Source organism: Pteropus alecto, unplaced genomic scaffold, assembly GCF_000325575.1.
Source record: "Pteropus alecto unplaced genomic scaffold, ASM32557v1 scaffold22, whole genome shotgun sequence".
Taxonomy (NCBI): domain Eukaryota; kingdom Metazoa; phylum Chordata; class Mammalia; order Chiroptera; family Pteropodidae; genus Pteropus; species Pteropus alecto.
In genome coordinates this window covers 5,113,762-5,140,557 of record NW_006434839.1, presented here as the reverse complement: position 1 = coordinate 5,140,557, position 26,796 = coordinate 5,113,762, and the positions used below count along the sequence as shown (strand labels likewise).

Below are 26,796 nucleotides of genomic sequence, written 5' to 3'. Positions count from 1 at the left end.
AGGTCTAAGAGACAACAAAATCTGGGTTATGAACATGGTAGTGGATTGCCGAAGTGGTGTTGGGATGAAGGTCACCATTAGAAGTAAGGATTCTGGAAAATAAGTATGTAGAGCCTTTGAAGTCACCCATGATTGTGTTAGCTTGGGGCTAAAAGGAAGGCTGTTACATGCCAAAATACTATGCTGTACTCCTGAAACTATAATATTGAATGTCAACTGTAATTGAAAAATTTTTAAAAGAAGAAGAAAAATATGAGTAATAAGATGGCAATAACAAAAAATAACGAATGAGGGGACTGCTTAGGAAGTTAGTAGATTAAGACATCATAAAGGGGTAAAGGGAAGCCATGAATCTTAAAGGAGGTGTTTTTATGTGAGGACATTTCAATAATCTCTTAAAGTAGTAAGAGTTCTGTCTTTTCCATGCCTTATGATTATTTGGGGGTATGGAGGAAAGAGCCACTGAAAAGGCCTTAGCGGAATAGCCAGGCTCCACTTAAGACTTTATCTGTAAAAAGGGGATAAGGTTTTATGCAAGGAACTTCAGTAAATATTTTGTGTTTAGAGGCCGTGCCAGGCACTTGCCAGGCACTGGGGATGAAGTTGTGTACTGAATAGATGAAGTCCTCACCCTCGTGTAGCTCACGGTCAGTCTGGTGTCTTGCAATTCAAAACATGGACCACAGACCACCAGTAGCTGCATCGCTTGGGAGCTTAGTAGAAATGCATAATGTCAGGCCCCATCTCAGGTATACTGAATTGGAACCTGCAGTTTAACAAGATCCCCAGGTAATATGAATGCACATTAGAGTTTGAGAAGCACTGTTCAAGACTTGATTGAGTCATTTTTAGATATGTTGGAAAGTAGAATGTGTTATAGCCAGCTACCAGCATCTCCTTCCTCTTGGCACTTCAGTCCAAAGAGGCGCTGCCCCTTTTAGTAATAATAGGGGAGCATCGGACACCAGCTTGACCAATCAGCATTCCTTTCCCAGGTATTTGACAATGGGGAGGAAGAAGCCTTTCTACTGGTTGGACCATTTAATGAGTAAATTCAAGTAAATTACACTGGCCATATTCTGGAAATCAGAAAAAAACAGAAGGCAAAGAGAACAATTAAGCAGATGTATGGAGAAAAGCAGAAATGGTGCGGATATGCTGCTTAAATTCCTGATAGTTTTCCTATTCCCCATCGTTGTCCACTTTATAATGTACTTCCATATGGTTTAAGCTCATATGATTCGGTTGTTATTATTTGGAATCAGAGTTCCACTTACTGTAGCAGATACGGGTGAATTCAGAAGGCTGAATGCAAAGAAAAGGGTGTTTTTGCAAGTGTGTGTGTTGTTGGAGGTTGTTGAAAGATTTGAAGATGGGGAGCAGGTGGTGGTCCACAGTATGATGTGGTAGCTCTGTGCAGAGAGAGCAGAAGAGGTCTTCCAGAGCTCACTGTCCACATCAGACACATGACAAGCAATTACTGATCACTCACATTGTCTCATTTGATCCCTGCAACAATTGGACAAAGAGGCAACGGGAGCTTCAGAGAGGTTAAGTAACTTGTTCATGGCTGCCAGGAAGTGCAAGACAGTCATAAACTGGACCTCGTTGTGCCAGAATCCAAAGACCTCTACCTTAACTACTTAAGCACCTAACCTCTATCACAGGTGCTCAGAGCAGGTTACAAAGCATACCGGTGGAACTTGTGAAAAATACAACCCTCCCACTGATTCTGCATGAGTCTGGAGAAACTTTGTTAAAAGCTCCGCAGGTGATTTTGCTTTGCATCTAGGGAATCTCTGCCTCATGCAGTCCTTCTAGGTCAGGAAGGCCTGACCTTGGCAGTGCATCAGAATCACTGGGGTGCTGGTAATAATATAGATTCCGGGGCCCCGACCGAGTTTTACAGAGCAGGATATTGGTACTGGGGCGTCGGAATCTGAATGTTAAAGCTGTCCAGCCCTGCTTGGGACTTGCGACTTGCTCTTAGCTGGCCTTTTCGCGCGTTGGCCGGTTCAGGCGGTAATTCCGGAGCGCCCCGCCAGGGGGAGCTGAGGAGCCGCTAGCGGCTTCCGGGAGCGATGCCGAGGGCGGAGCGAGGAGGAGGGCGGGGCGGGGCGTGACCCGGAAGCCGACGGCGGGTTCCGCCCCTCGCTCGTGGGGAGGCCGGATAGGAACGGCCCACGGAGCTACCACCGCCCTTCGCGCCCTCCTCGCCGACATCATGCTCCAGTTCCTGGTGAGTGGTGGTGCGGAGAGGCGGGCCGTGGGTTTGGCTCAGGGGTCTCGGGGGCCCCCGACCCGCCGAGTCGGCCCGGGGTCCAGGTCCTGCGGTCCGCTGGTTTTGTTTCTGCCTCGCTCACCGCCTTGGCCAGTATTTGTCTGCAGCCATTCAAGTCCCTAAAACTCTGAGATGTCAGACAGAACATGCATTTTCAGAGCTCCTTACTGTGTGCGGTGCCCCGCGTCCCTCATGTAACCCTCGTGCTGAAGCTTTTGGGTCCTTAATGACTTTTCGTAACGCTCCCCCTTCTCTCCAGCCCCGACGTAGACACTGCGCCTTCCCTGACTTCGAGCCCTGCTGTGGTTGGCGTTTTTGAAAAGGTCGGAGGGCGGAGGGACCAGGAATGAAGTGTAAATTAGTAAGCCACCTCACGAGGCACAGAAACGCAAAGTCAGAGTTAGAGGCTCAGGGAGCCCTCGTCAAGCTTTTTATAGCTTCCAGACTTCGAGGTTGGCTGGTTGCTGGCGTGAATCAGACCCTGGTCTACAAGTACTTTTTCCGAAATGCTCATTGTAAGGGGGAAATGAGTGTTACCATGAGTAAACGAATGATTTCTTATGGCTCTTTATTTCATTTAAAAAAACCGGTTTTCTGGTCAAGCTCAGGATATTTCAGATTGCCTGGTGGAGGTTTCAGGAGATCTTGCCAATTAGATTTCCAAGTGAAGGTCTTTCTTCCAGGTTGTGCCTTAACAACTTGATGCTTTCGACCTCTAATTCTGGTAAGAAGAGGCAGGTATTCTCATACCTTCCAGGTGGCCAATGAAATCTGGTGTCTGGGCATGAGATGATTTCTCAAATGTTATATTCTTTATCAAAAAGATTAGGAAAAAATGCTCCTTCTGCCCTTTTTGAGATGGTAATTGGTTTTGATTCTGTATACCTTTTGGGGTAGGGGTCCTGGATGCAAACTGTCAACTAAGACAGGGCTGCTCGTTTGCTTCTGGAGGTTTCTCCAGTGTCCTACCTAGGTGTTAATTTAGGAGTAACAGCAGTAATTACTGTTTTTTTTTTTTTGGTTGTAGAAAACACTCAGTTTAAAAACAGTATCAGTTTGCCCCAGAGTGTAAGATAATATAATTGAGCATCGGGCTCCAGCTGTAGCTCATTGATAAAGTGGGGGACATTGATTCAATTATACTTTATCAGTGCTTTTGCAGAGTGAGTGTATTTAGTTTTGGAATAAACTTGCTGTGTATAAATATGAATGTGACTAATTTGAAAATTCAGAATTCTCAGCATTGAAGGAGAGATGCTTGAAGTCTTGCATTAAATTCCTAGCTTGGAAGTAACTGGAACATGGATCTCCTTCCTGCTCTTGCCTCTTGAAGTGGCAGCACTTGTTGCTCCTCACTGCATCCGTTGAAAGAACTGGATAGTATTACTTTTCATCTTGATTCTACCTCTGTCACGTGATTCACTAACTCACTGAACTTGAACAAGTCTTTCTCTTCGCTTTTAGCCATTTCATTTATAAAACAATGGGGTCGAAGTAGATGATCCCTAAGATCTCCCCTCTAGCTTTTAACCCTGTGACTAGCCATCATGTCGTAGTGTTTATGAGGTCAGACTCTTGGGTTTGAACTCTAGCTCCATCATTTCTAAGATGTGGCAACTTGGACAGGTTGTTCAGATTCTCTGTGTTTCAGTTTCCACATGTGAAAATGGGAATCTACCTCATGGTTTTGTTGTGAAGATCGAAAACGAGTTAATAAAGTACTTAAAACATGACAATAAGGACTCAGATATTGTTCAATTTCTCTTTCACAAGGTATCAGTAATTCTGATTTCGTTTCTTCTCAGGAACAGGGATTAGTTTACCTTCAGAAGGGTGGGTGAAGGTAAAAGTTTTGGCAGTGATGGAACAGTCACAAGTTAAACATGTGCCATGTCATCACATATTTCGGAACCTTCGGACATGTTTCCTACAGTTGTCATTTCCTGGAACACTGTTTGAAAACCACTGCGCTGGATTGAGCTGCCTATAAGTTGTTCATTCTTCCTTGGATTACAATATTTGCCCGTCATCCCAATCTCAAAAACGCGTTCCTGTGGTTCTGCTGATTCTTTCCCCCTTCCTTTTACTGCAGTAGCTTCTTTAATTGCAGTATGGTTTAGCTACAGTTGTTCTAAGGAAGCTTTCGAAGCTTTTGAAGGGAAGCCTGATAGGATACTGCTGGGGGCTTAGTGTACGGTGCCTGTTGTACTGTTACTGGAATCATGTATGGCTTTTCTTGCCTCTTGAAGTGGCAGCACTTGTTGCTCTGAATCACCTGCTCTTTAATCCCTCCTCCCTTGGCCTTGGGATCCTGCATCTCAGTACTTTCCGACATTCTTAAACATTACAACACACATGGCTTTATTTTTGTGGAAGAACCTGCACAGAGCGAAGGTGTCCGGTCTGGCGCTGGCCCCTCCAAAGGCAGGGGGGATCAGTGTCTTGGTGCACTAGTTGGGAAATAGCCCTATGTATTCCCGTGTGTTTATACTGGCTGCCTTTCCTGCCTTCTGAGTACTGGGTATTGCCCAAGGCTCAGTCTTTGACTCTGCTCTTTTCTCCAGCCAACTCTTAGGGGTGGGTCCTTGTCACCTCACCTCTTTGCCAACATCTTCCAAAACTACTTTGAGTCCTTTTCTCTAAGTTCCAGGTCCCTGTCATCAGCTGCCTACTAAACATCTCTTGTCATATCCTTTATCTCAAACTCAGCACGCCTGGACTCATTACCTCTTCCCCACGCTGCAACCCATGCCCCACACCCAACTGCTTTGTTGTTCCCAGTCCCGGTTTTCTAAAATTCGAAATACTGACACCATCTTTTATTTCTCTCCTTTATTCTCCATATCATGTAGCTGCTATGCCTGGCACATACATTTATGCGCTATGTAATCTTGGACAAGTCACCTAATTGCTCTGTGCCTCAGTTTCCCCACCATAAACTGGGCAGTAACCGTATCTGCTCTATAAGGTTGTAAAGAATGGGAATTAATTCACGAAAAAGAGTTAGAATGCTACCTTGCATATACTGTAAGCACTCAGTAAATGTAACTATTGTTTTAAGCCAGCCAGTCTTATGAAAGTTCTGTCTTTATGTTCCCACTGCCAAGTTTGTTGAGCAGGTCTTTTTTACTCCAACTACGCTAGCCTAAGTGGTTTTGAGTTGAAAGAGTTCTTTTAGGTTCTCTAGTCCAGCTAACATGCTGATGCTTCCGTCTCCACTAAGATCCAGTTTGCGTTCAGGCACCTCCAGTTACAACAGGTTCACTACTTTCTCAGGTAATGGCTTTCATTTGTGGTCAGCCTCTCCTTACCTGGTTCTTACTCCTTGATGTTAGAGCACTGCTGTTCCACATGACAACGCTTTACATGTTCCAAGAGCATTTTGGGGGGACTTCTCTCTATCTCTTACTCCACCAGTCTTTTCTTTAGGCTAAACATCTGTTTCTTCTACCCATTCTTTATGATTTCAGGTTCGTGCAGGTTATCCTTCTCTGAATATTCCAGTTTTTAAATTTCTTTTTAAAACACGCCACTCGTGATAGGTCTGCTCTGCCACGGAGAAAAGCAAGGCTGTTGCCACTGGTTCTACATATGTTTCCTTTGATGCCCTGGGTTCTGTCCTCTCTTGCAGCTGCCAGAGTGACATCCAAATTTAATGACCTTATTCACATGCTCAGAAACTGTCAGTGGTCCCTGTGTCCTTCCACATCAAGTCGCTGACTTGACTTTCAAGGCTTGCTAATCTCGCTCCATTTTCCTTTCCCAGTACCTCTCAACACACATGCTCTGTTTTAGGTTAGCCGGGCGATCCTTATCAACCTGTGAACCTTCTTGCCTTCATACCTTCCCAGGTGGTTTCTTTTTTGTTTTATTTATACACACACACACACACACATATATACGTACATATGTATATATATTATATGTATATATAAAACAAAAAAGATTTCATATGTATATATGAAATACTACATATGTATTTATACTTATATTTATATCTGCTATTTCATATATATATGTGTATATATATTTTTTTACCTTAATCCTCCTGCCTTCCCTACTGCTCTTAACGGCCCAACTCCCATCTTTTTGCACGAGCCTTCCTGATGACTTTTAAGTTCCTGAAATCTTTATACCATTATGATCTCCTCATTTATCAGGTTGTACATGTCTTTCATCTTTTTTTAAAATCTTCTTGCCCCTTGTTCGTTATATCTATTTCTAGGTACTTTTTAGTTTTGTCTTTGTGAATGGCATCCTTTTTAAAATTACATCTTCAAGTTGTTGCTGATGTGTAGAAATGCTGATAATTTTGTCGTATTGCTTCTGTATCTAGCAGTCTTCCCTGTCAGCTCCAGTAGTTTGTAGATTTACTTGGAAGTGAATCAGGGAAGGCAGCACTGTTAAGGCAGTCATAGCTCCAGTGAAGGCAAAATTGACAGTTTTGTGTTCTTTTCCAATGTTTATCGCCCCCCTGCCGAGCCCTCCAAACTAGGACTTACAGTAGAAACAGTGAGAATGGATATCCAACTTTTGTTTCTCGTTTTAGTAGAAATACTTCTCAGGTTTTAGTCCAGTGTTTGTGTTTCTGATAGTTGCTAACAGATTAAGAAAATTCGATTTCAAGTTTAAGAGTTTTTATTGACTTTTATTGGCTGTTGACTTTTGTCATGCTCTTTCCTCATCCGGCGATCATCATTTTCTCCTTTAATATAGTTAATGTGAGTTACATAGATTTCTAAACAAAGCACTTAAACTGCATGGCCCATTCAGACCATTTGGTGACATTTTGTGTTTTGTTCACTGAACTTTCTTGTATTTTAGTCTTGTCTTTCTAGAATAGATCATAAATTCCATGGGAAGAAGCTACATACCTTATACTTCGATTTCCCAAGCACATGTCACTTAGTTAATACTTTGTGATTGACTTCATTTATTTAATTAGATATTCCTCTTTTTCCTGATTACTCCTCTCAGATATTCATAAGATATTTGAATATTTGAATCAACTTGTTTGAGAACAGGCAAACCAGTTCTACCTGATGTACCTCTTTCTGGAGTTTACTGCCTAACGTTTTCATGAATGTCCCTATTTAGTTTATTGGCTTGATAAAGATTAACAGCTTTTTTTTTTCTTTCTTCAGTCTCTAAGGCAAACTATTGAATATAAAACCCAGCTTACATCTTAAAAAATGTGCTTCTCTGTGATGGGAGTGGAAGGGGGGATGTAGGTTATCTCCTCAACAGATTTTTGTTTTAATGTACAGATTGTGGGTTTTATTACTTGAAGTAGTTGGTAAACACATCTAATAATGTTCCCCACACCATACCTGAAGTGGTTAAAGACTAAGACACAAAACATGAATTTTTTCCCTGCCTCCTTGGAATAGAGAGGTCTTTTAACAGCCTCTGTAGCTGAGACTGAAATTGAGATATAAAATTATCAGTTTACCTTTTATCAGTGTTAGATAATGTATACTTCTGGTTTTCTTTTGGTTTTAGATATCCTTTTAAATACTAGTTGTAGCTACATTTGCTAAATAAAATGAAATTACTTTTAGATTTCTTAAGTCCTTGTCAGTAAATATAAGATGATTCAGATTCTGTGTCATAACTTGGGTTGGGTGTGTACTTTTTGAAGATGTAATTTGATGAGTCATATTTCAGATCTGCCTGGTAGTATTCACTCTGGGGTATTGCCAGGAGCCACCTCAAGATTAAAATTGTGGCTTTATTCACACACATAACTTTTTTATTGGGGAAGCAGCAAAACGATCAGAAATCAGATTGCTTTGGAGCTGGCGCTCTTCTTTTTTGACTTAGTGCTTTTTTACGTTAATAGATTTAGTGTTGTGACTAACCCACTCATGTATCCGTACATAAAAACTAGTCAACTGACAGCAGTTTCCTTGGAGCTCTCATATGCAAAGCCAACCATTTATCTGAATGGTCCTTGTTTTTTACTCTGATATTTCCATTCCTTTAAAATATTTATCCAATCTGGAAACCTCGAAGTTGTCTTTGAGTTTCTCAGTTTATCCCATATAGCTGATATTTTACTAAATCTTATTGATTTTTTTTTTATTGTTTTGAGACATAATTCACATCTACGCTTCACTCAAAGTTTAGAATCAGTTGTTCTCAAGATATTCACCGAGTTTTGCAACCATCACTACTGTCTAATTTTTTATCTAATATTTCATTACCACCCACAAAGAAACCCACACCTATTGGCATTCATTTCTCATTGCCCTCTCCCTGGATGACCGCTAATTTATTTTGTGTGTCTTTGGATTTGACAGTTCTGGACATTTCTTTTAAAAGGAATCATACAGTACATGGTCTTTTCTGACTGCCTTTCACTTAACAAAATGTTTTCAAGGTTTATCCATGCTGTAGCATGGATCAGTACTTCATTCCTTTGGCTGATATTACGTTCTATGGATATGCCACATCTTGTAAATCCATGTACCAGTTGGCGGACATTTGGGTTGTAGCCACCTTTTGGCTTTTATGAATAGTCTTACTGTGAACATTCTTGGGCAAGTTTGGATGCGTGAATCAGTTCTCGTGGGTATATACCCCGAAGGCGGAATTGCTGCATCACATGGTAATTCTGTTTTCAAAGTTCCTCAACTTTTTGAGGAATTGCTAGCCTGTTTTTCAAAGTGGCCAAACCATTTTACATTCCTCACCAGCAGGGTATGAAGGTTCCAATTTGTCCACATTGGAACATTGCTCCTTTCAATTAAAGTCACCTTAGTGGGTGTGTCGTGGTACCTCATGGCGATTTTGATTTGCATTTCCTTAATGGCTGATAATGTTGAGTATCTTTTCATGTGTTCATTGGCCACTTATTTGTATATCTTCTTTGGAGAAGTGTCTATTTAAATCCTTTGCCCATTTTTAAATTGAGTAATCTGTCTTTTTATCATTCAGTTATAAGAATTTCTTGTATGTTCTACATACAATTCCCTTATTAAATAATTTGGGATTTGCAAATATTTTATTCCATTCTATAGGTTGTCTTTTCACTTTCTTGATGGTATTCGTTGAAACCCAAACATTTAATTTTGTTGAAAGTCCAATTTACCAAATTTTTTTTTGTCACTTGTGCTTTTGGTATCATATCTAGGAAACTATTCCTTATCCTGAGGTCATGCAGATGGAGTGCTTTGTTTTCCCCTAAGAGATTTGTGGTTTTAGCTCTTATATTTAGGTCTTAGTTTTGTTTATGACGTGAGGTAGAGGTCCAACTTCATTCTGTTGCATGTGGATACCCAGTTGTCCCAGCATCATTTCTCAAAAACGTCTTTCCCCCATTGAATGTCTTAGCACCCTTGTGGAAAATCAGTTGACCATAAATTGTAAAGACTTATACCTGGACCCTCCATTCTATTTCATTGATCTTCACTGCTTTTTAGGAAGAAAACCAATTCATTCACATTAGCTTGCCACCTCCTCTGCAGGGAATGCTGTGGGGGACCACGTGATGTGGAGTGGGACCGTGGGGAAAGCGGCCATCTGGATGGACTACTGATGAGGTTTCCAGGGCTCGGCCTGGAAGGTATTAAGCATTCATGGCCTGGAGAGAGGTTTCACATTCACTCGGGACCTTCTGTCACCTGCTCCAGGCTGATTTCTCAGACTAATGAGTTACCATTCCTCGGATTTTGATTTTAGTTTTTTAGATATTTATATATTATTTATTTATGTTTTTAATTATTTTCTATTTAACCTTGCCTATGGAGCATCCGATGAACAACATACAAAAATGCTTTCGGACTTCCTGCATTTTTCCCCAACATTTTTCTTAATGTGCAACATTTATCTTCTTATGTTGTACGTTTAATTTTACAGTATCTCATTGGTAGACCAGGCAGTATTCTGAAACTGGAATTCGATATGACTTGTCTAGAGGTCCGTGGTTTTTGTTTTGTTTTGTGTTTTACAATAACTGATGTCTGATGAAGTTGACAGAATGAAGCCACATTAGATATACCACTTTTATTTTGAGATCCCGTTTTAAGAACCAGGAATCGTAGAATGTTGGAGCTGGGAGGAGCCTTGTTAGTGTAATGTTTTTATAAATCAGGAATTCAAATTGGCAAAGCTCCAAAGAGGTTAAGTGTCTTGCCTACAGATACACAATTAGGCAATGGTAGAACCAAAAGTAGTTTATTTTTCTTGAAATATTTTCAATCCCATATTCTTCTTATTTGTTGTTAGAGCTAACATTCTCAGTTGATTTTTTCCCCCTCTTCTTTTAAGCAAATATAATACTCTTTCTGGGTTTGGAAAATCTCTGTCTACCTGGTTTCAACCCATAGGAGTGAAAAAAATCTTTTTGCCTCTCAATCTCACCTGGATAAAAATATGATTTCACAAGATGTGTCTGATCAGTCAGATGATCAGAAAGTGGTCTATATTAGAGACTAGATAGCCTCCTTTATGCTTCTTAATTTACTAACAACAAATCAATTGAAATTATGCTTTTGATATGTCAGAATTTCTTCTTTTTTTCTGTCATCGTATAGTTTAGATTTTGAGTGTGTGTTTGTATCTAGCTGAGGTTGTCCTGACAAGTCACTTCACCATCCTGGGCTTCGTGCTCTTGAAGTATAAAAAGATTAAACTGAAAGTCCCTTCCTTTTCTAAGACCTTTTTAAATTGAATACTTTTTATTTGATATCATGAGGAATAACAATACTCATAACCAAAATAAAAAAAAGAAAAACAGTTAAAGCTTTTAACAACAACAATCATAATTTTGGCTTGGGTTTCCAGAACTTACAGTCAGGTATTTATGGGGGTCCTGAGGGGCCAAGGAGAATTTAGGGTAGATTGATTCAGTGCTACCATTTATTCTTTTGCAAGGACATTTCTACATTTATTTTATAGAAGCAAGATGTAAATTTCACACTGTGCCCTATCCAGCCCTAGACTGGACCCTGGGGTCTTCTAACTACCCAAGCCCCTGAGGAGAACATTGTCTGTACGGTTGGGTTCGGTGTCACATGGCACCGAGCTCAGTGTAACTCTTCCTGTTCTGTTCTTTCAGCTTGGATTTACTTTCGGCAACCTGGTTGGAATGTATCTGGCTCAGAATTACAACGTAAGTGACCATATCCACATCCTCCACGATTCCATGAAACCGATTTGTGGTGACTTGTCTTTGTTGAAGAAAGGTGTGCCTTCCAGCATCGATGGGGTCCCTAGATCTGAGGGAAAAGTCCTGGATTTTGTAGAAAGATTTTCCATTTGAAAAAATAACCTAAGTCTTAGAAGCATCTGTCCTCCATATCACCACAAGAGGGCAAAATCGCATCACTTTGGATGGTCTCATACTGCTCCTGAGCTGTGTTTGTTAGCCGAGAATTTTAAGTTAGATTCTTAAAATTTTATGGCAAATCATGCGACAAGTGAGAATTGAAAGATTAATTGAATAATCTTTTCAGTCCCCCTACCGGGTAGTACAGATGACTGAGAATTTTGGAGGTGGATCTCTGTAGCACAGCACATTCAAGGAGGACAGAGTTTTGTGAAGTGGGGAGTCGTATTAGCCTCACTTTATAGATGTGGTAGTAGAAAACCAGTAGCAAAACTGCCCATCAGTGGGGATTCTGGAGAGATAATGCTCGTTTTAAAGAGACAAGGATACTCACCTTTGTAGTGAAGCTTTTTCTGTGACAAAGGAAATTCCCTCTGTCAGCCTTCACTTGAGTCATGTGGTTTTCTAGGCAGGAGCATATCACGTTTATTGGTTAGATGTACAGCTTCTAGTCAGCACTGGATTGAGGGGCTAAGTGGGTATATACAAGCTGAAATCGGTGTGGCTTTCAGAGAGGGAGCATACTTTAACTTACAACTTCAGAGATCCTTCTTACACATTTACGAGGCTAAGGAACACCACTATTTAGCAGGTCTCTTTCAGAGGAAAATAAAAACTGTACAATAACCATTTATCCTTGGAAGAAGAGAAGTAGAAGAATATTGATTAGTTAGATACAAAATTATAATAATCTCTTTTCTCTTTAAAGATACCAAACCTGGCTAAAAAACTTGAAGAAGTTAAAAAGGACTTGGATACCAAGAAGAAACCCCCTAGTTCCTGATGCCAGCTCCAGCACTGCGTCCAGGATCCGCTGATTCTACTCTTCTCGAGGGCCTCCTTTACCACCTGAACCAAAAGCTTTTGTCTTACCTTCCAGTCTCTGCTAGACCCTGCGTTGCCTTACAGCACAAATGGGGCCACCAGTTAAGAACTACCCTTACTTTTCTAACATCCTCTCCTCTTCCTCCTTCCAGCTGCTTGGGAGGTCCTGAGGCTGGAATTACGGTGCTAGATTAGTAAACATGACCTTTAATTAGCAGTCTCTCCCTTATTCTTTGGGATATCTCCTGCTTTTTTTCGAAAGAAAAACCGATGAGTTTTATATAGCCGATCAGATACAAATAATGCTGATTTCGCAGTTTAGCAATTATAACAGGTGTTTAAACATTTGGTACTAAATTATGATGTTTCAAGGTAATTAAAACTGAAATCTAGAAGCCAGTTTCTGGTGAATTATCCATTTATTTTATACTGTTGTCAGTATAACTGACATAACTTCACAGTAAATCAATTTGCTACTCATTAACTGAGAAATTATATCGAGAACCCCGTCAAGAACTGGGGAATTAAGAAATATGTAAAATAATGGCCTCTGTCCTCAGAATTCATAATCTAATATGTACAGTTTTCCTTAATGATGTATTTGATTTGGCTCTTTTCCCTCAAAAGAATCATACTTATGTTAAGGAATTACAGGTGTACTTGACATTACATGATAGATAAGTGACAAGTTGTCTACAAAGGAAATTTTATACCTTTTCACATTAAAAAATTATTTAGATTATAACTTTAGTGATTCTCATAAGAAAATTTTTGGGGTTTTTTTTCTGCAATCAGAAATTACCATTGTAATTTGTCAAATGTATAATCAGTCCATTTTTTACAATTAAACAAAAATGTTTGAAAACATCACTTTTCCCCATGAGTCAAGGTAAGAGAGTGATTTAGAATGAAGGGCCTCTCCCACCCCTAACTCCTAGTTTCTCTTCCTGGGGGCAGGCAACTGTCACCATTTTACTTGAGAAAGATTCTGTGCATAAACAAATATGTGGGCAGGGTTTTTTTTTTTTTTTTTATACAAGTGATAACGTATACATAGACCCTGCCCCAGTCTTTTTTTCTTTAATGGAGATCATTCCATATAAGTATGTAAGGAGCAAAGGACATCTTTCCTTTTTTGGCTGCATAAAATTCTATCTACTGAAGATGCCATAATTTATTTAATCTATTACTCATGAGTGTCAGGTTGTGTCCTGTCTCGTGCTGTTTTATCCTGGTGTGCGAGACATTAGAATCGTATTGTAATTTGGCTTCACCTTAGAGGTGTGATCATGGGCAAATGGCTTGTTTTTCTGAAACTTGTATTCTCTGTAAGATCGGACGCAATACCTACCTCATAGGGCTTCCATGAGAAATACCTGACAATGTATGTGATGTGTTGCATGGCACTTTGCAGATTTGCCCAATAAATAGTAGCCCTTAGTCCAAACATGCTGCTTTTGGTCAGAATACTTTTGTTTCTCTGCAGTCATTTTTGGAACTAGTTTATGAACCATGCAAAATTTGTCATCATTTTGTAGTCACTCTCTTGGTTGTTGATGAAAAGCTGCAGTATCCGCTTTGATCATACCACCTCGCTCACGAGATTTGATCTTAAATGACTGAATTGTTACTAGGATGAACTACAGCCTCGAAGGATAAAGGTTTATCACCCATGGTGGCATTCAGAATGCGACAAGCTTAGTGTTCCTCTTTATCCGTTGTGATACTGTTATTTGTGTGTATGGTCTCCCAGAGTGGCTTCTTTGGAGGTGAAGGTCACTTAGATATTAGGAGATCAGATCTTTTTATATTATTTATACCTTATGGACAGAGTTCATTTGGACTCAGGAGTGACACTTAACCTCAATGATAGGCTCATTTCTACCAGTGGGAGCCATCCAGGGAACCAGTTCTCGTGTTCACCTTCCCCAGCTAAACTGCCGCACAGTGGACACAAGCTGACTTAGTGGGCACTGTTCAGACACCCTCTCCTTGTCTTAGGTTCTTATAGCAGTGAAAAGGGGCTCAGAGTTCTCAGGCAGGATTATCTCCACTGAGATATAGAAGGAACCCAGACCAGCACAGATTTTAGGGTGAGTAGTGTGGGGGGTTGCATGCAGCAACTGTCACCTTGGCACTGAGTTATGTTCTCTGTGTGTTCTTTAGGGACCCTTGCCTTATAAAACCAGTGGAGGGATGGGAAGAGCCACCATGAGACATGCCTTCTTTTTCCTTTAAGAAACATTTGAAAACTGTTGATGTGATTTAAGCAAACTTATCACCACATCTGACCAAGAGAAAGGTTACTCAGAATACCACCGAAGGTTACTCACACATGAAAAATTAACTTCAGGGTGGATGCTGGGAACCTAATGAATACATTGAACTTGAAAAGCTTATCCTTAAACCTCCCAAAGGGAGAGAAAAACCAAAACCACCTTATTTAAAATCATCAAAAGGGGCTGGATTTGATGTTATTTTATGTATTTTAGTTCCCAATTGAAGTCTTTAGGTTTTTTCTTCTGATTTGGTGTTTTATGTGAATAAGGAGTTACGTGCTTTTGATTTAAAGGGACAGCTTTATTTCTTTTTATCTAACTCATTTAATTTTCATTTGTGTGACTATAGATAAAGTGACGACGTGTGGGTTTTCCAGGTGTCTGCGTTCTGGTCCGTGGAGCATAGATTCACACGCACAGTGTTTTCATTGCCACTAAGCAGTTTGCTCCCTAGACGCTGTGCGGTGTGTGTTTTTCTGCTGAGGCCTCCCGCATTTTAACGCTTTTTCTGTTACTCCTCCTGAAGGAACACTATATACTGTCCTGGAGCAAATGAAGCTTTTCTTAAACTCCCCGTCTTGGACTTTGCACATAACATTTCCATTCCTTACACAGATGAATGAGTTCTTTTTTCCCTACTGACTGTTAGGGCCTTGTGGAAAGGAACAGGGTGGTGAAGGGAAAATATTTTGAGATGTCGCCTGGTCTTAAGAGGGGAGTTTGTGACACAGATTTTCAAATGTTCAGTGTATAACTTTCCTAAATCTGGCTGCAACGTATTTTTTCACAAACCGAAGACCTAATGGACTGCCTGGTTTGTGAGGTACTGGGAAACAGAACAAACAGAAGTGCTTGGGGTTGGCACCGCAGACCCCGAGTCCTGGGCCTGCCTGAACCATTGCCTCTGCGGTCAGTAAGGCCTTCCGAAGATGCGTCATCCACCGTACAATTGCACAGGATTGGGACAAGAAAAATGTGCCACGTAAATAGTGCAGGCCGTTGTGCTGCATCCATTCCCTGAGGGCAGCCCTAGGGAGAGCTGCCTGTGGACTCAGGTGGCCTCTGTTTCCTTTGTGAGCTAGTGGTGTGGACATCTTTCCATACCGAGAGTGGTACTAGTGTTTAGATAAACTTCCTCAATCATGGGCCCTAAACCTGAAGCCAACTACTTTATTTGGTGTCCGACTGGAAAAAAAAAACAAAACACATCTAGTCTGACACTGAAGGGAAAACTAGCACTTTTTATTGCAAGGTGGCACATGAGTCTTTATGCCGTGTAAATGCTATTGTAAAAGGTATGCACCATGCGCTTCGCGGGTGACTTAAAGGAACTTCAAAGGCAACTTCGACTAAGCAAATTTGATTGATAATTGAGAAAAAGACGCAATTATACTTAGTGTCTTTGCTTCTCAGTGTCATCATCTGTCAGATGACCTCGTATAAGATGATCATTTACAGCTTTTGCATCCATATAGTGCTAGAAGGTAAAAGTCATAATCTATTTGCAGGAGGCATAAGACTACAAAGGGGAGCTGGTATTGTCCTGCATGGAGTGGTTTTGGATGACAAGGGGTTGTTAGTCATGTCTGATGTTTCCTGTCACTGCTATGAGCAGTCTTTTTGGCCTGGGTCTCTGGTTTGGGGAGAGGACAGTGCTGTTCTTTAGAACGGCCGCTAGCCCAGACCGCAGTGAGCGCGCTCTCCGAGTTGGCTGCTGGGGTGCATCCAGGGAGCAGGGAGCTGCACTGCCTTCCCTTTGGGGTCCACTCAGGTTCTCGAATAGCTAGACAGTGGCCAGTCACTCTAAGTCAGCTCAATTCCAAGTCAGCGTTCCTTTTTCTTCATTTGTTTATACTCCCGAGGTCATAACAATGATCTGCGCCTTTGTCTCATCCTCCGACTGAGGGGCTCAGTGTCTCTGTAACGGGTCAGCATCTGACGATTTGGCTGCCCTGACAATGGGAGTAACACTGTGACTTTCTGAACATTTCAGAGCAAAATAACTGTAGAGATGCTGGCTCCGATCAAACCAGCTATTTTGTATCTAATACTGATAGTTTATTTGGGCTCTTTAGTTCATCACTTTTATAAGTGGCCAAATAATTTGACCTAAGGTAATTGACAGGGCAGAAGCATTAATTTTCATGGTTAAACCTGGTCAGTCATGCTGCGGTCAGAGTGTTGACCGTCACAAAAGGAATTTACAATTTACAGATACTTGATAAACTAAGGGAGTGACTTCATTGATAAATTATTGTGAGAAGACAGACAGCACATACTAACAGTAGTAACTTGAAATCAGTTAAAAACAATAACTGCGGGATATTCTTTTCCCATAAGCACGTAACTTGTGGAAATCAGAATTCTGTAATGCCAGGAAACGGCAGGAGTTGGGAGCTATAGTCAGTCATATAGAAAAGACATCTGTAGAGAAAATGGCATGGTTTTCAGGAGGAAAAAGGAGGCCTTGATTTCCAAAGTGATTTTTCTCAAGGGAAACATTTATTGAGCAGTTACAGTTTACTATATTGTATAAGTTGCTGGAGACTTTGAGGGATATAAGACATCTCCTGTCCCCTCAAGGGGCTCTTCTACTTGTAGCAAGAGACTGATGTGTTTAGACCTTTCTGTACTTGTCTTCTCAGGGACAAACTACTCATTACATCCAGAAGAAAGCCAGTCAAATATCACTAATTGCGCTGTGGCCTTAATTATAGCTTTGGCCTCCTTAATAAGATAGGCATGAAATTTTTTCTTTCTCCCAGCACTTAACCGACACCATGGTATTGATGGCTCATGATGAGTGTAGAGAGAGATGCTAATCGCAACGTCTTCTTTCTCTACTTCCTTTTCCTCTGACAGAGAGAACAGCACCAGCCTTTCCAAAAGGGGAACACCTATTTCTTTATAGGAATTTGGTGCCAAGGTAAAGAGAAGCCACTGAAGAGAAATACTTAAAAGGGAATCCAAGTAGCGATAAAAGAGAACTGATTGCCACAAACTGCCTTTTCGTGGGGAGAACTTAGGATAGAAACACTTAAGAGAAAGGAGCTAATGTGAGGTCTCAAGTTCTGGGTAAGATTTTCCTCCCAAAGAGAAGATACCACTGGTTTCACTGTCTGTGCATAGGTAGGATAAGTTGGCTTTCTCCTTCAACTCCTAAAAAGGGATTAAAAAATTGAGAATGACATCAAACCTAGTGAGGCTGGGAGGTTTGTGCGGCTTAGCCTGTGAAGGGCAACCGAGACAAATTTTCTTCTCTTCCTGTCTTCAGAAGACAGGAGAGACTAGGTAGAAGGAAGTGAGAAAGCGTTAGGTTTTCTTGAGATATGGCGCTAAGGAAGGGGGGCCAAGCCTGTGTTTGGTTGTCGGAAGCCTCCCGCACCTCACTTGAGGTGGTAGATAGCGGATCTTCTGCTGGGGTTCGGTGCTCCTGTTGGTTTTCCTGGCCCATAGGTCAGGTTCTGCTGGGCGCTGGCAGCTCCTTTGGTTGGCCGTTTGCCCACTGTGTTAGGCCTGGTCGGTGATGTTACTGACCTTAGCCCAGGCTGGGAAAGTGTCCAAGTGGAAGAGGCTAACTCCCCATGTATTGATGGCCACCATCACTATCACCAGGCCAATAATATTGACCCCCAGGCCAGCTTTCACCTGCAGGACACAAACCAGCACAGCCTAGTCACTCAGGAGGCAGTAGCGCAGATCCCAGAGCACTCCCCACCAAGTCCCCGCTCCCCCAAGCCTTGCGGTGATGTGATCACAGCCCACCTGCTTGGCCCTGATTTGTTCCGGTCTCTGCCTGGAGTGTTCTCATGCTGCCTAGGGTGGCACAGGACTGTGGAAGGGCAGGGAGGACTTGGGGTTGCAGCGGGCCCTTAAAATCCTCTCTACTCAAAGCACCCCCACTTACTGCAGAGGCCTAGTAGGTATGGCCTCAGGGCACCAGAGATGTGAATAAGTCACACTGAAGAAGGATCCTGCATAGGGAAGCGCAGTTGAGCAAAATGACCTGGGTCTCTAAGGCAGGGCCTTCTCAGTGCCTTTAGTGTGCTGACACATAAGGGACTCGCGGGAGGGGCTGTAGTCTGAAGCCTTTGCCACCATACCCCCTCCCCCTTTTTTTTCCCTTCAAGAAACAGCTCATGGAAGTCGTGTGTCTTGGGTTTGTCTGGGGAAATAGGTCAGCTGCCTCTGCTCAGCCCTTGCCTGGGAAGGTGACACAGGCATGCTAGCTTTGCTGCTTTATTCTGAGGGAATGTCACCTCATTGAGTCTGACCCCTTCCATTTCTGGCTCGGCATGGACACTCTCAGGTGGCAGGGGAGGGACGTGAGGGATGATGGCAGAGCCAGGTGGGAAAATGTACCGCGAGGATAGCTGGCACCGTGCTAGGGTGCACCCAAGCATAGTGTGTGGAGCCGGGACGAGTTCACTGCTGGCATTAAGCTGGGAACGTTGCAAGGGAAAAATGAATGCTAGGAAATTGTTCCAAGCAGATGACTAGGCGTGTCCCCTCTCTGCTTTGTGGCCTACGCCCAGGACCTGTTAACCACCTGGCCCCGGGCCTTTTGGCATGGAGAAGCACCCGTGTCCCCTAGCAGGCGAGAGGTGGCAGCTTCTAAAAGAGCTGAAAGGGACCATGTAGAGCACTTAGTCGGATCCTCCTCATTTAGCAGGTAAGGAAATTGAGATCTCAAGTCAGGCCCAAGCTGGGGGTAGAACCCAGGACTGGCTCACTTCTTGTCATCTGGTGCCTTTGCAAATTACCACCTCGATCGTTTGCTTCCAGGGTAGGAGGCTGGGGGTGAATGGTGGGGGCACAGAGAGGATGCGGGGGGACAGGAGAATTGGAGCAGGGCTCAATATGACCGAGAGTTGTTCAGTAAGTAGAGGGGAGGGGTGGCCCTGAAGAATTACAGATGACCTAGGAGGACAGTTTGAACAGTAGAAAGGCTCTGACTCTACCAGCTTGTAGCTCTTTCCTCCATGTGATACTTAGTGGGCTGCTGAGAACGAGTTTGGACTCTAGTGAAACAGTTTTTGAGACCCTCAGCGAGGGCGAACGGGCCGATTCAGACAGTCAGGTCCCAGTAATTTGTATCTTTTTTTCACCCTTCCCCAGCCCCCATCAGCCCTGGATATTAAGAAGCATAGCAGTGAGTATAGGTTGAGGAGTGGAAGGTGGATATGCCCAACACGAAAATCAGCAGCACAACGTCTCTTCGAAGCCATCTTTTGTGAGCCCAGGTGAAAACTAAGAAATGAGCTGTGGACGCTGCATTTTGCCATTGTTGCTTTTAGGAATTTCTCGCTTGGGGGAAGAGTTCAACAGAAGGATCCTGTTCTCACAAAATACCTTTTCCTTTAGGTCTGTTTGCACGGTTTCTCCTACTTCACCTTTTAGGAATCAGCCAGCAGCTTTTTGAATGAATGTCCCCACTGGTCCAGTGAGGAAACTGAAGCAAAGACTGCAAGCTCATGCCTTCTGGAACTGGGCCACGTCCTGCCTCTGTCGCAGCTTTCTCTGTCCGTGTCCCCACTTTCTCCCAGATAAGGGTGGGGAGAGCACATTATTATACTGTTCTTGATGTTTATGGACCACCCCAAACCTTTTAACTAGTACCATTCTTTCTGCCACACTAGATTGAGTGCTGACAAGTCCAGGGACAACCGCTACAAAATAATAAACTTTAGGAGAAGGCTGTGGAGCCAGTCGCCCTGTCCTCCTGGCAGCTGGGCCTGGTGGAAAGAGGGCGCCTGTGACTCACCATGTCTTTGATCTGGCAGTGCCCGTAACTGAAGACGATGGCGTTGGGGGGATTGCCCACGGGCAGCATCACTGCAAAGGAGATGCACATGGTGACTGGGATCAGGGTGTAGAGTGGGTTAATGTGCAGCGTTTCGGACTAGAAGAGAGAATCCACAGAAACAGTGTTGACGTTAGACTTGTTTCCTGTCTTTACTATCACAAACGTGCTTTAAACGATGGCTGGGTGTTGGCTAACCTTGGCTGGACGCCTCATGCTAGGGACAGATAAAGCACTGCCCTCAAGGGCGTCAGTGCTGGCCAGGCCAGATGCACCCCCGTGCTACCCACTCCCATGGAAACGTGGGCTCGGAGTTACGCCTCAGAGGCTTGTTTTATCTTCATTTCTAAGGAAGTGCTCTTTAAATTTTATTCCTTCGCTGAGAAATTTTTTCTTCAAACACAGATCTCATGAATGAGCTGCTTTGATTGCAGTAGAGATCTGTCATTCTTGGGGTACAGAACTAATGGGCTTTTCTTTTTCTAGGTAAAGTACCTGTTATATGGATTCCATGGGTTCGAACCCAGGGGCTGGCCCTCGATGTTGCCCAGTTTTAACTGAGTGTGCTCCATGCTCACACTAACGAGATGATGGGAAGAAGGGCTCAGAGGGAGGCATCCGAACAGCGAGTGGAGAGAGTGGCTGGGGAGTTTGGGGCTAGAAAGAGCAGGAGCATGTCGTTTTGGTGGAGACAGGGAAGAGCCTTCGTTTCGTAGGTTCCACCTCACAGAATGGTCGGACGCAGCGTGGTGTCCGGGGCCTTACCTCTGGGGCTGCTTAGCCAGGCTCAGATCTGGCAGCCGCTTCCCTCCCCTATTCCATCACTAACACTGTTCTGAGGTCGCGGAATGAGGCTGGCCTTGCTCCCCATTCTCAGAACCTTCTGGACGTCGAAATTGGGTGGAGGTGATAGTAGTTAGAGCTGAGGTCTTGGCCACTGAGGCTGAATCTGCTTCTTCCTGGGAGCATTTTGCCTTCATTTTCTATCATTATTTCTCTGGCCTTTATCTCAGGAGTGCAAGGCCGATGATGATTGTGGGGAACCGGACTCCTAGGGTTTTAAGGTTATTTTCTTCATTCTTGTTTCCTTGCAGGGCTGCCTCTAAACGCCTTTTTAGGGAAAGGTTTTCTAGAACCCTTGCTGTGGCTTCTTTATCTGTTTATTTACCAGTCGCTATTTGAAAAACTTAATTTTTTCAAACTATGGATTGAACACCAGTTTGCCGTGAAAATGACGAGGGGAGAGTAGAGCCGCAGCCGCTGCTCCCCACCACAGCAGACCCCTGGGGCAGCCCGTCTGGACGTCGGGAGCCTGCTCTACTCACCAGGCTGCACAGGATGGGCAGGAAGATGGTGATGGTGGCCGGGTTGCTCACAAACTCTGTGACAATGGACACCAGGATGCATGCCAGCAGGGTGACAGCCCACGGCGGCAGGCTGCTCAGGGACAACATCTGGTGCCCAATCCAGGTGGAGAGGCCAGAGCTCTGCAGACCAGGGGGAAACAGTGAGAAGAAAGGAGGAGAAGCACGTTCCCAGTGGAACTCTGAGAGCCAGCAGGTCAGGGGCGCCTGGGAGGAACCCCAGGAGCCGTCTAAATGTCTCCCTATTTCCTGGTGGACGCAGCCCAGCGGCATGCTTGATTTTTGTGATGAGATCATTTTTCTAGCCCAGAAAATTGTTTTTTATGATTGTACAACATTCAGTCTCAGGGTTTCCTGGTCAGTCGCTGTCACGGGGAATGGCGACCTACCTACCCTAATGGCCACGGGCCTTCCTAGCACTGCTGTGACAGCTCAGCAGGGGTTAAAGATCTTTGGGGTGGTCAGCTCCTCAACTTCATTCTCTACTCCTACAGCCTCTGACACACTCTTTATGCATCCGATCAACAGTGCCCTATACACAGGCTGCCAAGTGTAATCCTTAACTCTGCTTTTAAAATCCATTTCTTTTATCGCCTGAGAGAGGGGAAAAAACGTTCAACATCTTAGGATAGTAACCTTTCCTGTTTTTCAGTGAGCAGGACTGAACATGAGAAATTTTGCATGAGGAATGAAGGAGAGGGGATTATACATCTGTTTCTAGCCAGTGGGGAAGGTGCCTCCTCTCTGCCCTAGAAGACAGTCATTCACCGCATTTCAGGTTCGCATCCCATCAGGGCCGACATCAGGGCTGCGACCTGCCAGTGCTTTTTGATGACACGACATATGAAGGCGTATTGCCACTCTTAAACATTTTCCATTAGCGACATTTATACGCATCTACGCCAATGAATGAATATTCCCACTTAAAATAATTCATTGGGTTGGAAGCTGTTCATCTGCCAATAGCGAGGGTTCTCCCCCTCCCCTAAAAAATCAAAGTCACCATTTAGTTTTTGTACTACAAATTCCCAGGTTGCCATATGCAACCTCCTTCCTTCCCTCGCTCCTTCCTTCATCTCTCTTCCATAGTCGACATGCTCTGATTTTCTTCTCTACCGTAGAGACTGCAAATGCAATAAAGGGATGAGGAGCAGGACATGAAGCGAGGTGAGACAGTTTATGATTCCTCAGGCTGTCAGTCCTGTTCACGCTTTATTATGAAAGACAGCCTCGCCACTTCGTCAGCAGCTACTTTTTCTCCAAATTCCTCAAAAGCTCATCTGATCACAGCACCTTGGCCACCTCGTGACAACCTCATAGGCAACTGATGGCCAAGGGCCTTCAGAATTCTCTCTGCCGTAGCCACTTTTACCTTCAAGCACTTTTTTTTTTCCCAACTAACTGAGAGTTGCAAATCCAATATGTGGAGACTACATCCCTTAATGGTTGGTACAGAGCCTTGAGGCCTACAGGAGCTCTGTAATTGTTATCTCTTGTAACACATTAAACCGTGGTCCCCGGACAAAGACGGGGGAGGGAAAGCTGTTAGCTGAGTGGAAATATTACATTTTTGAAAGAAATGGAGTTCTATTATCATGTTACCCAAATAGCACTTGTAAGTAAAGTGAAATAATTTAATGGCAATAATTTTCCAGAAGAACTATTTTATACTATAATTTGAGGTAAATTGATAAATTAGACTGCAAAGTTAGAAAAAGAACACAAAAAAGGAAGTCTTACTTTTTTAAACACTTGGTGTAGAAACATTTTACGCTGGATTTTCCTCACTGCTGTCAAGACTGAAATTATTTCATACCCAGTGGGAATCACATATATCGTACCTGAATTATATTATTAGAATTAGTACAGCAAGGGTCCTGCAGAAATATCAACTGTACTATCTGCCATACATGCACCATTTTGGTTTAAAAGAAAAAAATCTTGCCAGGCTAGGCTTAGAGGCCAAAACTAACAACTGAAATTCAATAAAGGTAAATATAATATCTTGAACTTGGAATTAGAAAGATTGACAGCACATATTCAGGACTGGTTGAAGGTCTTGAGGCTTAATAGTGACTAACAATTAAAAGAATGAAGGGTTTTAGTTGCCTGCAGTTGCATCATAAATGTTGACATGAGTACCAGTGAAGCCTTGAAAAGCTTCCATAAAAATCCAAGATGGAGCTTGGATCAGAGAGGAGAGATGGGGCTTGGGTAATTTAACTGATCTACTCTGACCACCTCTGGACCATGTGTGAATAAGGCCAAGGGCAAGTAGTGAGTCCTGAGGGGAGAACCAGCGTGGTAAGGGGACACTGCTTCTGTGAGGAATGGCTAAAGGGACTAAGGAGTTTCGGTCAGGAAAAAAATCTAAGGGGATTAATAACTTTTTAAATTTTAATAATTATTACCTAGGAGAGTTTTCCAGAGAATAGGGGCAGAACTGTCAGTGGAAGACACAGAAGACCTGAGCTAAGAGTAGGGAACAACTATTCTTTGTTCCTCGCTCAAGGAGTGTCCTGTCACTGGAGGCGTTCGAGCCAGGGTTGTCACATTGGGTAGAAGATGAGACTTGATGTCCTCCAAGGTTCCTTCCAAGTGTAGAACTGTGACATCATTAACAATGCAGATACGTCAACCCACAGTGAATGGGTAGTCAGCAGTGAGCCAAGGTTGGAATGGGTTAATGCATACAGAGTGGACGGAGAAACAGTGTGAGCCTTAACCTGATTCGTTCTTAAGATCCTTTTCTACTGCAGAAAGGGTTAGCCTTTCGGGAAGTTGAACTATTTCCCACTAGCTCCCTTTAAAAGATCTCATGCCAGATTCTCCCAATCAAGAAATCAGGGCGCACTTCCATCAGCTATAATGCAGATTCTCCAAAGGGGCTCAGGACGTGCACATGGACTGACTGAGGGACAATTTGTTGTGTGTCACTTGGGGCATCTCTGGGCCCTGACAGGCACATCTATCACAGGCAAATCCATAGATGGAGATGGCTACAAAATCCAAATAACCTAGTTTTTGGCAGCGTGGGCCCGTCAGTGAGGTGTGAATGCCGTATGCCATGACTATTGCACAGTTGATCTGTAACTCGGTCTCAGTAGCACCAGCTTGGGTGCTCGGGGAGGACAGGATGTCTGTTCCTGGCTGACTGCTCCCCTTCCCAGTGACTTCGGTGGACACTCCCCTCTCCTTCAGCTCCTTCGAATCTTCCTGCTCAGAACCGTAATGATTCCACTAGGTAAAGTAGCTGGAAAACTATTTGGCCCAATGAGAACAGAATTCAAGGGTTACCTTGCTGCCCGAAGCCAGAGCATAGCCTCCTCCCACCAGAATGACAATCTCCCAGGGCATGGTCTTCTGGAAGTCCTTCCACGTGATGATGGGCTCCGTCCCCGGCGAGGGCTTCCGGTCCTCCCCTGGGTCACAGGTAGACAGGGAGGTAGAGCCAGATGAACCATAATGGGAGTGATCTGTAGAGTAGGGGCTGAGCTGCTATTTGGGGCAGAATCAGAGGGCCTTGGTCAGGTGCCTTCTGAAAATTCTGACTCGGGTATCACGTGACTAGAGCCAGCCCCAGCATCTCCCCTTGAACCCCTCTCACCATCCTTCTTTTTCCTAAAGCAAGGCTTCTTCGCTGGAATCAGGAAGAGGAGGAAGCCGAGGAAGACGGAGACGGTGGCATCGGTGCGGTAGCCTTTCCTAGCAAGAGAGAAGCAGGCTGGAGGAGGGGGGCAGGAGGCCCCAGGGTAGCGCTGCGTCTCGGCATGGTCTGAACCCGAGGCCTGCCTGTAGGACCTAGTCGAGATGGGGCATCAGTCTGCGCCTTGCCCGTTTTGCCATGCCATCCAGTGGTGGATTTAATGGGCAATGGTTATAGTCCAAAGGCGGGGCCTGGCTAGGGAAAATGACTTGGTGTGAATTTATGGGCCCATCGACTGGGATGAGTCCCAGGAGGAGTGATGAGGAGTTGGCTTAGGTGAAGGAGACTGGAAAAGGGTGGGTCCTCTTTCCTGCGAGGTTCACACCTCCACGTGTGTCTTTTCTCAGACTAGAAGCTGTGCTGGCAGAGCCAGAGGCCTGTGGCCCTGGCCCTCAGGGGAAGATGTGGGGGAGGGGTGTGGCCGGAGCCATGTTTGCCTCTTCCCCCACAGGCCTCAGCCACTGCATGGCCATGGTCTCTCTACAGTTGATATTTTACTTTAGGGACATTTTCTCCTTTAACTCTCACAACAACGAGACAGCTGAGGTCACAAGATCTTAAGTGACAAGACCAAGGTCACACAGCTGCATAAGTGGTAGCGCTGGATCCCAACCCCTGACCTGGACTCCGAAGACTGTATTTTCTTCTTGACTGTATCCTGCAGCTTCCTGAAAAAGAGGAGGCTTCCACAGGAACAAAGTGATGTCCTGGCTTCATGTCTGTCCCTGACAGTCTAGGAGGGGACACCATTGAAAACTGCCGGAGACGTTTCCAGGACGAGGTGGTTTGTTCTTGAGGAGGAGACGATATCACTTACTTTTCAAAGAACGAGTCCCAGCCGGGAACGAAGCCAGGCTCCCGCGTGAACCACAGCACCGTCATCAGGATGAAGAAAAATCCGGTCACCATTTCAGGGTAGCTATAAAATAAAACAGACCTGCTCCAGGAACTGCAAACGTTGTTAGCTTTTTCACTTGCTTTGGGATGCTCCTCTATTCAGAGCTTCAGTACCGGAGGCATAAAACGCAGTTACTGCTTAAACACTCTGAACGGCCAGCAGTAAAGTGAAAAAACGAGACGGTGTCAGAAAATGTTAAAACCATGTTTGCTGGAGACACTTCGGTGGGAAGGAAAGGTAACATCACACATTTATGAAATAATTTAAAATACAGCCTGCAAAGAGAGTGCAGTAAAATGGGCCCCTCTA

At 43.8% G+C, this 26,796-nt stretch overlaps 1 protein-coding gene and 1 long non-coding RNA gene across 4 annotated transcripts in view; one reads left to right on the top strand and one right to left on the bottom strand.

Annotated features, from left to right (window-relative positions):
* The first annotated feature begins 2,089 nt into the window (after window positions 1-2,089).
* Window positions 2,090-26,534, top strand: LOC102884152. 3 transcript variants are annotated; one of them, XR_439148.3, is made up of 4 exons: window positions 2,090-2,239; window positions 11,343-11,396; window positions 12,322-19,959; window positions 20,081-26,534. It is a non-coding gene; the product is annotated as an uncharacterized LOC102884152 (long non-coding RNA). The 3 variants fall into 3 exon arrangements; XR_003045941.1 differs by having other exon boundaries at window positions 12,322-22,079; window positions 25,515-26,534; XR_003045940.1 differs by having other exon boundaries at window positions 12,322-22,661; window positions 25,511-26,534.
* The window catches only part of SLC13A4 (solute carrier family 13 member 4), a 37,363-nt gene continuing 28,689 nt past the window's right edge, over window positions 18,123-26,796 (bottom strand). Inside the window, exons 11-16 of the mRNA XM_006910493.3 lie at window positions 26,407-26,508; window positions 25,491-25,588; window positions 25,181-25,305; window positions 21,845-22,006; window positions 20,481-20,618; window positions 18,123-18,364 (exon numbers count right to left, since the gene is read on the bottom strand). Of these exons, the coding sequence (XP_006910555.1) occupies window positions 18,227-18,364; window positions 20,481-20,618; window positions 21,845-22,006; window positions 25,181-25,305; window positions 25,491-25,588; window positions 26,407-26,508 (763 nt within the window). The 3' untranslated portion in view covers window positions 18,123-18,226. The remainder of the gene's footprint in view (window positions 18,365-20,480; window positions 20,619-21,844; window positions 22,007-25,180; window positions 25,306-25,490; window positions 25,589-26,406; window positions 26,509-26,796) is intronic.